The sequence below is a fragment of the Sminthopsis crassicaudata genome, chromosome 3 (genome assembly GCF_048593235.1).
Source record: "Sminthopsis crassicaudata isolate SCR6 chromosome 3, ASM4859323v1, whole genome shotgun sequence".
Classification (NCBI taxonomy): Eukaryota; Metazoa; Chordata; class Mammalia; order Dasyuromorphia; family Dasyuridae; genus Sminthopsis; species Sminthopsis crassicaudata.
In genome coordinates this window covers 606559944-606572937 of record NC_133619.1, presented here as the reverse complement: position 1 = coordinate 606572937, position 12994 = coordinate 606559944, and the positions used below count along the sequence as shown (strand labels likewise).

Below are 12994 nucleotides of genomic sequence, written 5' to 3'. Positions count from 1 at the left end.
GGATGACTTGGAGGCATATAAATAGACAAGAATGGATGGGGGGGGGGGTCACTGATCTCTTTGTCACGTCGTCGAAGACGACCTGCTACAATTCGGTTTTTTTCCTCCTGTAGGACTTCAGATTCAATTCACAAAGCATTTATTAAGCGCCTGCTGTATGCCAAACAGCGCAGAGCAGTGAGATACAAAGCAAACTGAAAGGAGTTTTTGCCTTCGAGAAGTTTCCAATCTACCAAGGAGGACTCAGCGTGTGCATCAGGAAGTATTAAGTGCCACAGAAAGCACGAAGCCGGGTTCAGTACGGGCGAACGCCGGGTGACGAGCCCCTGCCCAGGCCTGCCCGTTTGCGGGCGGAGGCGCGGCGCGGTGGGAGAGGCTACCTGCCCGGGTTCCGGCCGGCTTCCGTACGGAGGCTAAGGGGGGAGGGGAGGCAGAGCGCGGCTGCTCCGGGCACGCCCCCCGCCTCGTGGCCCAGAAGATTGGAGAAAATACGGCGCGGGCAGCTGCTTTTACGTATTTATACACTTATTTATTTAAGTGGAACGGCAGAGGGGGGCGGCTGAAGGACTCAGTTGCACTGCGCTGCCTCAACCGCCGCCTCCCTGACTGCTGACGCACCCTAGAGGAAAACCTCCCGACCAATATCTCCCCACATTACACCACCAGGATGGTTACGGCCTTCGCCTACGGGTCGGCGGACGGGCCCTTCTGCTAAGAGCGAAATCTCGAACGAGTGGCGTCACGTGCTACTAACAGGAAAAAAAATTTCATCCTCCAGTCGAAGCAAAGAGGAAAGAGAAAAAGGGCGGAGCTCCCGAGGTCCATCCTTCCCATTGGTCGCGAGCCTCCTCCTCTACTGGCTCCCTGCTTCGCCGAGCTGGCCTGCAAACGCCGACGGGAAAGGAGCGTGCCAGCTGGGCAGGCCCGGAAGCGAGGGGGCGGGTCGGTCCTTCAGCGCGCGCGCCCCGGCACTCTAGTTTCCTTTCCCCAGTCCCGCCTTCCGTCGGCGTCGGCGTCGGCGTCGACAGTGGCGGCGCGGTGCACTGTGGGATAGGGAGCGATCGCCGTGCGAGGCAGCAAGATGGACGCGGGATTCTTCCGCGTAAGTCGGAGGCGCCGGGGATTGGGCCGGACTGGACCGGACCGAGCGGGGAGGGCTGACAGAGCCTGGCTGGGGTGGCCCCAGGTCGGGGTCCGGGAGGCGAGCGAAGCCAGGCAGCAGGAGCCGAGGGAAGCGGAGGCGGGCCTGCGGCGTCCCGCCAGCCGCGCCAGGGGCCCGGGCCGCCCCTGCGCACTGCCCCGCTCGCCCTCCCCGGCTCGGCCCCAGCGCGGCCCGGGTGGCGGGGGGGGGAAGATGGCGGCGGGGGCGCGCGCCCTGGCTCTGCCTCCCTCGCCGGCCGGACGCGGGAGCAGGCCGCGGGCCCCGGGGCGGCAGCGTGCATGGGGACTGGGGACTCTTGGCGAGTGCCCCCGGGGGAAGAGCGGCTTCGGGTCCCCCGGACGGGACGACCAACTCCGGCGACGCTCTCCCGCCAGGGCCGGGCACCCGGGCTGCTCGACGGATCCGGGCCATGCTGGGGGTGTCGCCGGCGGCAGCTTCCGCCTTCGCCGCCCGCCCTGGCCGCGCGTCCCGGGCCTTCCTCTTTCGTGGAGGGGCCGAGGGGGCTCCAGGGCCTCTTTGCCGGCGGAGCTTCGGGCGCAGCGACCCCCCAGCAGCCTGAGCCCGGCTCGCGCCGAGCGACGGACGGGAGGGGGAAGATCCGGACGGCGGGCAAACTTTGTAGGCGGCAAAGAGTTCTTGGTAGTGCGGGTCAGCCGGCAGAGAGAGCGCGCCCAGCCCTCCCGGCGCGAAAGAGACGCGCCCCACTCAGCCGGGGGCTCTCAGGGCTCCAGAGACCCCCTAGGCTCCCCAGAGGCCCGGAACAGACAGGCTCATCCCCGCTGTGCAAGTTCCGGGGGCTCCTGACTTGGCCAAGGTCATACGGCAATTGGCGGCGCCGGGACTGGAACCCGAGCCACGGCATTTCTGGGGCCTCCGTGTCCCGTCCCGGAGGCCGGGGGTGGGGGGAGAGATCAGCTCTCCGGCCCGGACGATTTGGACTCGTAACTGCAGCCGGCTTCCTGCTCTGATTGTTGTGAGGGTCAATAACGTTTGTTAAAAGGGTGAGAAGTGCCGTAAAGGCTCGTCCCCTCTCTCCTCTCTGGCTGCAGTAATGATTTCTCGGTCCTTGGTCGCACCCGGGGGCCCAACGACCCGAGACTAGCTGGCGAGGCAAAGCCACGCTTCTCTTCTCCCTGGGCTTTCTTAAATTTACCCACGCGTTGTCTCCGCTCCCCCAAGGCCCTGGAAGGCATAGTCTAATGCTTGGCGGAATTTTTAAGTGGCGATTTTTCTTTTGGAGTTGTCTTAAATGACATAGCAAATAAATACCATTAATATGAATCCAAGGTACTAGATTTGGATAATTGGTCATTTCATTGGTGCACCTTTATATTTTAAATTAAGTTGGTGAATAAATGATAGTAATTGAGGAATCAGACTGACGGATGTGTTTTAGCTCTCATGGAAAAGTATAGTAGAAAATATTCATTAGTCAATGGTTCGAAGTTAATACTTTGAGGTTAAGCAAAAAAAAAAAATCAAATGAAACTTCCCTTCCCTTTTGATTTAGAAAGAACAGTGGGGGGGGGGGAGATTGATCCTAAAGTTTAAAATACCATATATTTCCAGTATTGTGAAAACCTGAAAAAGATGGAGTAGTAATCTATTACTTTTCCTCCAATTACAAACGCTAGCCTCTTCGTATATCCTAGATTATTTAATAATTTGGGGTGTTTGAAGCATTGTGCCACAAATGTTTGGCAAATACTATGTGCATCATTCTATTTAAGATTAATAGTTATCTGAATATTTTTACTGGAATCATTTTATAAAGCAGTCTTCAGAATCACTATCTAGAACTTTATGTTAGGACTATTACTGGCATGAATTTGGATTATTTATTAATTTTTAATTTTATTGTAAGGAAATAGGCTTGCAGCAAACTTGATAAAATTGTGTAGAAAATGAAATCCCATAACTTTAGTGTACTCAATGAAGGTTAGGTGTCTGATCTGTGAACTTCACATTATAACCTTTTAGTGTCCATAATCAATGGAAAGAATCAAATTTTGAATGATGCAAAGTGTAATAGAAAGGCAGTATCTGTGACATCTCCTTCAACTGAGGAATTCATTTGTTTCATTTTTTCCAAATGATTAGCTGAAAATGAAAATTATGCCAGTGCTTGGGATTGTAGAATCTGATCTACTTATGTGGTTTAAAAAAATCTTTTCCTCATTAAAAAGTGAAGGCTGAAAGCAGTAAACACAAATAGTTTTAGATCTGGGTTTTTAAAAAATTTCTTGTCCAACTTTCCATTGAAATATTCTGTGCACTTCATAGTTTGCCAGTGCTGTCCCATAGTCATTTGGCAAGCATGGTAATGGAGTTTTCAGAAGAGTGAAACTATGCAGGGGCACAGTGTGCACCTGTGATCTATGCTAATGTTTGTGCACTGATCTTTTGAGTAAAGAGGCCAGAATCAAGCATCATTGTTAGGGTGGGAAGGCCATTTTTGTATTCTAGTTAAGATGTGTTCTTTTCTCACAGGGAACAAGTGCAGAACAGGACAATCGTTTCAGCAATAAACAGAAGAAGCTACTGAAGCAGTTGAAGTTTGCAGAATGTCTAGAAAAAAAGGTAGGCATGTTGACCATTAGTTTGGGGAAAGCAGTATAAAATAGTGAGGAAAGAATGAATGTAGAAACATTTGCTAACTGTCTTTGATGCAAATTATCAAAATAGCTCACATTTGCATTTTATCTTAAAATGATCATAAGACCTGATAAGTGGACAGTTTATCTCATTTAACTGGCAAGGGAAATCAGCCCATAACTTAAATTTTGGTTCCAATTTCAGAACATAGAATCTGGGTTTGGGAAGAACCTTAGATTATTATGTGGTCCTGAGGTTTCTAAGAACCATTTGTGGTGTCGTGTACACCTTTGGTAGGCTGCTAAAGCCCGTGGACCTTGTCTCAGAATCATGTTTTTAATTCATTGAAGGAAATGCTAAATTTTTAATTAGAGTTTAGTGAAGCAGTAGATTTCCCCTCCTCTCCATCAGGTTTACCAACACTTTCCCCCTCTACCTCCAAATGAAGAATTCCCCCATCAAGTCTAATCCTCCTTTTGTAGATAAGAAAATTGAGGATAAAAGAGAGTGCACATTTTGCAATACTTAAGTCCTCACATACACTGCATCTTAGCCTCCAAAGAAGCAAGACTCACACCTGAGGGTATGAATGATCACCCTTATTAATTCTTGTTGGTTTTCTTCAACAGGTAGACATGGGCAAAGTAAATTTGGAGGTGATAAAACCTTGGATTACAAAACGAGTAACAGAAATTCTTGGATTTGAGGATGATGTAGTAATTGAATTCATTTTCAACCAGCTGGAAGTGAAGGTAATAATAATAGAAGTGGCTGTTGTTTCTGAATGTGTATAATTTTGTGAAATCTATGGAAAACTGAATTTTTCTATGGAATACAAATGAGACAATTAGGGCTTTGTTACAAATGTTTGTTGTGAAATTCACTTTGTAAACAGCTTTTAAGGCTGGAAGTTTAGTGAAGGTGCATAGTTTTGAAAAATACACAGGTGAAAAAAATCAAACTTATTGTTTGTAATTTTGCTGTTACATGTTAAGTTACTTTGACAGCAATTTTCTAATGATGATGTGATTTATGATTTAAAAGGCCTGAACCAAAATGGAAGTTATTCCTTGCGTCTGAAGTATAGCACCATCACCTTATTAGGTCACAGCAGAGTGAGTGTCCCAATGTCGCTCTGACCCAACTCCCTTGATGATGCAGTGTGTGCTGGAGGTGAGTTGTGTAAAGTGGCCGAACAACAAAAACAAAGCACAGAGGAAAGAGCAATTGGGTAAAGCTTTACACTGCTCTTTGAGGTTATTCTAATGTAGACAGAGTTTGATGTGAAGCATGAGGGGCAATTCTGCATTGGTTTGATGCTGTTTTTAATTGAGAAAAATTGAAAACCATTCATATATATGGCTCTCATGTATAGCTGCATGTCAGCTAGGCCTTGATAGATTAAATACAGGTTTATGTTTTTGTTGATGTTACAATTTAGTTTCAGATTGAAATAAATTGGCAGCATTGTTAGATTCCCAACAGTGCAATTGTTCCTCCTTATACATCCAAGCTAATCTGAGTTGGTAATTTTTTTTCTTAATAGTTAAGATAGTTTGCCACTAATGCCACTGCAACCCAAGGGACAATAAGATGTACTGTATGTTCTATTGGCAAACATATTCTCATGTGAATGTACTTTAAAATAATTCTTTTTCCAAAGAGTTTCACCCTTGTGCTTTGACAGAACAGTTGGCATTCAACTGATGAGGTATTTGTTTTTAAAATAATTCAGAAGTTATGTTTTGTTATAAATATTTAATTTGTAAAAGTACTTCCTTTTAGAAGTTTATACACTTTACATAGGGAAAACCCCCAACAACTTGGGAGTACATAATGTATTTTTAAAAATAGTTGAATAGAAATAGATTATATTTGACAAAAATGCTTTGCTGATTTTTATACTAGTGCATTAAAGCCTAAAATACCTGGGGTAATTCCCTTTATACTGAGCATGAGATTAACGTTTAGAACTTTTAAAAAAAAAAACAATCTTTTCCTTTTTTGTGGTTGTGTACTCATTATTGCTTGTTCGTCTTTTGCAATTTAGATAAATGATATAACATTAAACTCAAGGTGGTTGAGTTGCAGTAGGGAGTCGGAAGCAAGCCAAGGGAACATCTTTCTCTACAGGGGACTTGGCGATTCCAAACCCCCCCCCAAGGTTCCAAGAAGAAACTGAAGACACCTGGGATCTGTACTTGCTTTGTGCTATTGAGCTGTGCTTGTTATACGGACCTTGTTGCTTGACCAACACATTGAGCATTTAAGAGCCCTCTTGACCTCTTAGCCCTTTGTGGACTGTACAGAATGGGATCAAGACATTGTTACAATAGATTTTTCTTGTACAGTAGAAGTCAGACTTTCTGTCTAGTCTTAGAGAGACAGTAAGAAAATGCATGCATAAATATTAACTTTCATAAGAGAACATAAGGTACTTTGCAGAAAGCCACATATCAGTTAGGAAAGTGTATTGTTTCTGCACATTTTCCATATTACATTAAAGCAAATTTTCCAAGCAAAGGGAACCAAGGAAATATTCTCTAGGAATTATGAAAGAATTTGTAGAAGTTGGTTGTTGTTGGTGGTTGTGTTAATAAATTCAAGGCCCAAGAATAGTTACACAGTCCAAAAAAATCCACAAAGGATTAACAGGCTGCTCTGAAGTTTTCGATAAAGAGAGCAAGACAGAAATTGGTAATGTGTGCTAGAGTTTATAATGCTGGAAAATCAGTAGGAAATTTTTTTTTTTTTTTAAATAGTTGTGAGTGTATATGTATCTTAGCCCCTATGTTAGACTTGTTTTTAAACTAATTTTAGTGAATTTTAGGGGTTTTTCCAAATAACCTGGTTTTCTTCCTGTCGTATCTCTTTCCAGAATCCAGATTCCAAAATGATGCAGATTAACCTGACTGGATTCTTGAATGGAAAAAATGCTAGAGAATTTATGGGAGAGCTGTGGCCCCTGTTGTTGAGCGCACAGGAAAATATTGCTGGGATCCCTTCTGCTTTCTTGGAGCTGAAGAAGGAAGAGATAAAACAAAGACAGGTGACCACACTTGGTTTTTAGAGCATTCCTAGCCAATGTATGATCAGTAGGCTCTTTGTGTCCAACCTCAAATGTTTGAATATTCAGTTTTGGTCAGTAATTCCCTACCTATTTATATTTGTCTGACCCCCCTCACATGATAGTCATATTAAAAGTCCCTCTTGATTGAAAGACTGCGAAATGAAAGTTACTATGAAATCAGTTGTACTGCTAAATGGATTTTTAAAATATTGTCTCCATACATTTTAAAATATTTGCTTCATCTTTGTATGAGAACAATTTGGTCTACAGAAGGTATATTTGTTACTAAATCATTTTATGAATAGATTCCTTATAATAACACTGACCCATACTTGGGTTTTCTGTTCTTACTTCATGATATGAACATAGTTAAATGTTCTTAGATTCCAGTAATTTCATCATGAGAGTACATGCTTCAGGTACAGTTCAGTTGTATTTTAGTAAAGCATTAATTGGCATTATCTCATGGTGTTCTTGAGAAAGTGATTAAAGAATGATAGAGAGATAGTTGTTTTTTTTTTTTTTTCCCTGAGGCTGGGGTTAAGTGACTTGCCCAGGGTCACACAGCTAGGAAGTGTTAAGTGTCTGAGACCAGATTTGAACTCTGGTCCTCCTGAATTCAAGGCTGGTGCTCTATCCACTGCGCCACCTAGCTGCCCCAAGAGATGGTTTTAAATGGATTCAGTTAGTTGACCAGGCTCAAAGAGTCATTAGCAGGTCAATGTACCAACTCAGGGGGATTCTATAGTGGCTACCCTCAGGATCCATGTGGTCTTAGATAGTGGTTATAGCAGATGAGCTTCTAGTGATTTTATTGGTTAGTATCTTGGAAAAAGCCATAGGGGATGTGCACATCAAAACTGGCTGCTGACACTATAGCAAGGTACAATATACTGATGTCAAAATCCAGAAAAATCTTGAATCCATTTAATAAGCTGAGATTGAATACAGTTCAAACATTCACCTTTATAAGCGGGTGGTGGAGGAAAATGAGATTATGTAGTTTCATTAAAACAATCTAAATCTTAATAAATTGTAAGCTTAATTATGATTGTATCATACAAAGTGATGTGGAATAGTTTTAGGAACATGAGTGGTGGTTACAGAAAAAGTAGATTTAGCTTTGTAAAGGGGGGGGGGAACTTTATACCAATTTTGAGTTATCCTAAAGTGGAATAGGCTTATTTAGAAGAGGGTTTCCCTTCACTAAAAATCTCTAAGCAAAAATAGGATGATTCTGTATTGTAGGGACAGCAAGATAGCTCAGTGAATAGAGTATAGGACCTGGACTTAAGAATTCAATTTTTGAACACAGGTTACCAGCCATGAGTCTCTGGACAAGTTCCTTGACATCTAAAACAATCATTTCCCACATAGGGTGATTGTGAGGATCTAATGAGTTAATATGTGATGTACTTGGAAAACCTTCAGTGTTGTATAAGTACTGGCTATTACTAGAGGTTGTCCTTGTTCAGGTACTGATAATAGGAGACTAGATTTAAAGTTAGAAGGGAGTCCAGATGGCCATCTTTTTACAGATGAGACAATGAGTGGCTGGTCAGAGGTATCAGTGCCAGTCTACTCTTCAGTCATCCTGTGTCCTTGGCAGGTCATGAAAGCTCATTTTCCTCATCTGGAAGATAAATGGATTGGACTAGACCAGGGCTTCTTAAACTTTTTCCACTTTTTGCCAAAGAAATTTTTATGTGATCCTGGGTACATGGTACATGAAAGATTTGCAAATCAAACATTGACTGAAAACAAACATCATAATTTCGTAACCCCCACATTCAGTTACACAACACTATATGGGGTTACAACCCATAGTTTAAGAAGCTTTGGATTAGATGACTTCTAAGGTCCTTTCTACCCCTGAAGGCACTATCCTATGATAGTTGTCTCAATTTCTCTGTTAATTGAAAGTAAACATAACATTTTCTGGACTGGAAAGTAAACATAACATATCTGTGGAAAGTGCCCTGTAAAAATCTTAAATATTATTTGTTACGTTTCTTCACTTTGACAAGAGTTGTTGGAAGATCAAATTGGGTGATGTACTTTAAATCATTTTTTAAAATGGAAGACTGCTATGCAAATCTATTTACATTAGAATTACTAATTATATTTAGAATATTCTCCAATTCCCTACATGTCCTGGAGTCTGACATCTAGAGCTGGAAAGAAGCTATCTAGTCTAACTCTTCTTCATTTATAAATAAGGAAACTAGGGCTTCAAAAAGTTGTGACTTTTCCAGGATCACACAGCTCATCTGAGTCAGAATTCCTGACTCCCAAGTTCAATGCCACTTCCCAATAACAATTCTGAATCATAAAAAAAAATATGGGCCTTGGAACTTGATGGTATTGTAGAGAACCATGTATGTTCATTAATGATCATTCATTGCAAACCTTTCTTTGGACTAAACCAACTTAAAAAACAGTAGCAATTCTCATTTCAAAAGTAAAGGATTAGTCTGTACATTATATAATATAAAGATAATAAACCAAAATTTCTCAAGTCCATTAGATTTATAAAGTGCCTTTCTCACAACTCTGAGATAAAGTATAAATTTTTTTTATTCTGATTTTTACATATATCAACTAAAAATTTTAGTGTAATTTTAAAATTAAAAGATTCGTTTTATAAACAAGAAATAGAAGAATAGACATGGTAACATTTGTATTTTTCAATTGTGGTTTTTAAAAGCAGTGGTTTTAAAATTATGTGCTTGTTAATCTTAAAAATGTTCAAATCTGATTGTAACATGAACTGATTGTTCAAAGATTGAACAAGAAAAACTTGCATCTATGAAGAAACAAGATGAAGACAAAGATAAGAGGGACAAAGAAGAAAAGGAGAGCAGCAGAGAAAAAAGGGAACGATCCAGAAGTCCCAGAAGGTACAATGAATAAATATTTGTGTTTGAAGATTGTCCTGATTCTATTAAGGGTTTGGGTGTGATAAGTGATGTTGAGTAATTTAGTTTGTTAACTGTGATTTTCTAAGTTATTATAACTAAATTTTTTTGTCCTACAAAATTCATTAATTTAGCATTAAATAAGCCATAACTTCCAGATAACAAAAATTCGGCATTTAAAAAATAAAATTTTTCTTCATGTTTTATAAAGCAAAATAACAAAACAATCTGATTCATTGCCCTCTCTACATTATTTTGTCATTCTTCATCAGAAACTTATTACCTTTATCTTTAGGATTCTTTAAAATCAGGCTTTAAATACTCATTTCTATATTTTTTTGAATTGGATTCTTGGTACTGTCACATTTTTATTTCAGCCCTCTATTTCTCTTTTATGGAGAAGACTTTGTAGTCTGAGGGTGCTTATTATTCCTTTCCTCTGTTTAATTTATAAAAATAGGCAGGGAGATGCTAAGTACGTAATCCCTTTAACGCTGAAACCTATTTGTAGGTGAAGAAAAGCTTCACTATAAGCAGTGCTTACAATTTAAAGGTACCCCATCATCAATGACTTCACTGTTACTTCATAGGCAAGTACCCTAGTCTTCCTTCAGTGTAAATGGGAAAAAAGCCTCCTTAATGAATACTCCCTTTAAAAACAAGATTTTCTTACTCTCTAAGCTAGAGTTAATTCATTAATTCTTTCACTTTAGTAATGAATTTTGATTGTAGAATGTGTTAGGAATACTTAGTCAATAAACATTAAATATCTTCAGGCCACTGCAAAAAGGCAAAGCTAGTCAGTTCCTCCTCTCAAGGGAAGTTGAAGTTTAATGAATGTGGTGGGTTACTCAGCAGAGATTTAAGCTGACCGTATTTTAATACCTTTAATTTGCTTTGCTTGTAGGACTGAATCTAGTGTTTTGTATTTAAATTTTACCTTTCCTTTGAAGTCTTGAAGCTGGCTTTCTGTCTCTTGAAATAAGTAATTATTTGATTTTTTTTGCCTTTCAAACTAGAGACTTAAATTATCTATTATCTTATAACTGTCTTGTTCAATAACTAAACTTCTTTTCTTGTCCTTTTTTGGTTTTCTTGTATCCCTCAGCCACTGGGGGAAAAACAATGGCTAATTTCTGTGTGATATTCCTTAATTATGAACTATTAATGCACTCTTATTAAACCAAGAAAAAGAAAAAAGTCTCATTTTGGACAAAGACCCGAAATAAAAACTGCTTTCTTCCTAGACGCAAGTCCAGATCTCCTTCCCCCAGAAGACGAGCCTCCCCTGTCCGACGAGAGAGAAAGCGAAGTCATTCTCGATCTCCTCGTCATAGAACCAAGAGCCGAAGCCCCACCCCTGCTCCAGAAAAGAAAGAAGAAATCCCAGAACTTCCAGAACCTTCAGTGAAAGCCAAGGAACCTTCAATACAAGAGGCAACTTCTACAAGGCAAGTACTCTATAAAGCTTTTTGTTGGATATTTATGGAGTTCCATTGTAATTAATAATTGTAAAGTTCTTATCAGTGTGCCTGTTGGTCACATGGTATCACTGGAAGTGATTAATAGATTTTAGAGTTAGGAAGGAATTTCCACTGGTTATGCAGATCCCTTCTTGGAAGGATTTTGATGCATCATTTTATCTAATTTATTCATTTAAATGGGAAAAAACAAGGCATCTTGTTTCTATACAGTGACATTCTGAAAGCTCCCAAACCTGAACCTATACCAGAACCGAAGGAGCCTTCACCAGAAAAAAATTCTAAAAAGGAAAAAGAAAAGGAGAAAACCCGCCCAAGATCTCGATCAAGATCCAAATCGAGATCACGAACACGTTCCCGATCCCCTTCTCATACTCGACCTAGACGACGACATAGAACACGATCGAGGTGAGTTTTGTAACTTGAGCTCCATTATTTAGGAACATTTCTCTCTAGCACCTCTTAAGTTTATTTTTGTTGTGTGTGTATTATTTTGTCTTTATTAATTATTTGGTCCTTAGAAATGTTAAGTATGATTTAAAAGTGCTATCTCCATCTAGATTTTGTGTAGTTCATTTTCTGAGGTTGGGAGGATTTGTAAACCTTTATGCTTCGTGACTGTGAGCTGGTATCATTCTGTTAACGATAGGTCATATTCACCTAGAAGACGTCCAAGTCCAAGAAGGCGGCCGTCTCCTCGACGAAGAACGCCGCCAAGACGAATGCCTCCTCCACCAAGGCATAGAAGAAGTCGATCTCCTGTGAGACGGTGAGTGGCTTTATTGGAAAACTCAAAATATTTGAAGAGCATCAGCATTTGTAAAGAATTTGTTTGGTTTACATGGGATAAGCTGATTAATCTTATAAAGCTACTCCATACCATCCATGATATAAGGATTAGAGGCTGTCCACTCAGGTAGAGGAGTGTGTCTGAGCAAATTAGAAACTGCTGATCTTCAAAGGATGAGCCAGGTTGGTGAGTTAGGCATTTGAATTGGATGATCAGTGGTTTCTTCTCTCCTACCATACTCAATCACCAGAGTAAATAAGTTCAGTGAAACCTGTTGTCTTCCACCATTGCTCACAACCGTAATTCTCTTGTTTCTGATAAAATAAAAATGTTTGCAAGACTGATCACATATTAAAAGGGTACGAAATAAGACCAATAATAATGAACAGATGACTTTTCTTCTGGTGATTTTTACTTGGATCATCATGAGATTACAAAAAAGGAAACTTTAGATTTTTTCATTTTAGCAAACAAATTGGAAATGTCATTATAGTGTAAAAGAGAAGTCAAACAATGCCGTGGGAAGAGCATTCTACCTGGTGTGTCAGTGAGACTCTTGTCCCTAGATTCAAATCTGGCCTCAAGACACATACTTGCCATGTGACCTTGACCAAGTCACTTTAACCCTGCTTGTCTCAATTTCTTTGTCTATAAAAAGACCTGGAGAAGGAAATGGCAAACCTGTCCAGTATCTCTGCCAAGAAAAGTCCAAATGAGTTCACAGAGAATCTGAGATTACTTAAATGACTCAATAAAACAATATTGTAGTTGAACTGCTTGGTGAAAAGGTAGATTAGCCTGAGGACTGGAGTGTTGACCTTTTTTTGTTCTTGTCTAGATAGCCCTTCATTTTATTATTTCCTGCTATTTGTGGATATTTCCAATTAATGGTTTTAGTTATGCATTGGCTTTTGGGAAACTGAGGAAGGTTTTAAGACCACCCAAAATGCAAAAACATACTCGTCTTGGTTGAATTTG

General features: G+C 40.8%; 1 protein-coding gene across 21 annotated transcripts in view; it reads left to right on the top strand.

Moving 5' to 3' along the window:
• The first annotated feature begins 551 nt into the window (after positions 1–551).
• SRRM1 (serine and arginine repetitive matrix 1) overlaps positions 552–12994 on the top strand; it is a 36024-nt gene continuing 23581 nt past the window's right edge. For 20 of the 21 annotated variants that reach the window (XM_074305823.1, XM_074305820.1, XM_074305819.1 and 17 more), the window contains exons 1-8: positions 552–1102; positions 3653–3742; positions 4387–4509; positions 6636–6806; positions 9612–9727; positions 10993–11196; positions 11440–11634; positions 11876–11995. In XM_074305823.1, coding sequence (XP_074161924.1) covers positions 1082–1102; positions 3653–3742; positions 4387–4509; positions 6636–6806; positions 9612–9727; positions 10993–11196; positions 11440–11634; positions 11876–11995 — 1040 coding nt within the window. In that variant the 5' untranslated portion in view covers positions 552–1081. Of the gene's footprint in view, positions 1103–3652; positions 3743–4386; positions 4510–4801; positions 4931–6635; positions 6807–9611; positions 9728–10992; positions 11197–11439; positions 11635–11875; positions 11996–12994 lie in introns of all 21 variants that reach the window. The other variant, XM_074305836.1, reaches the window with a different exon arrangement.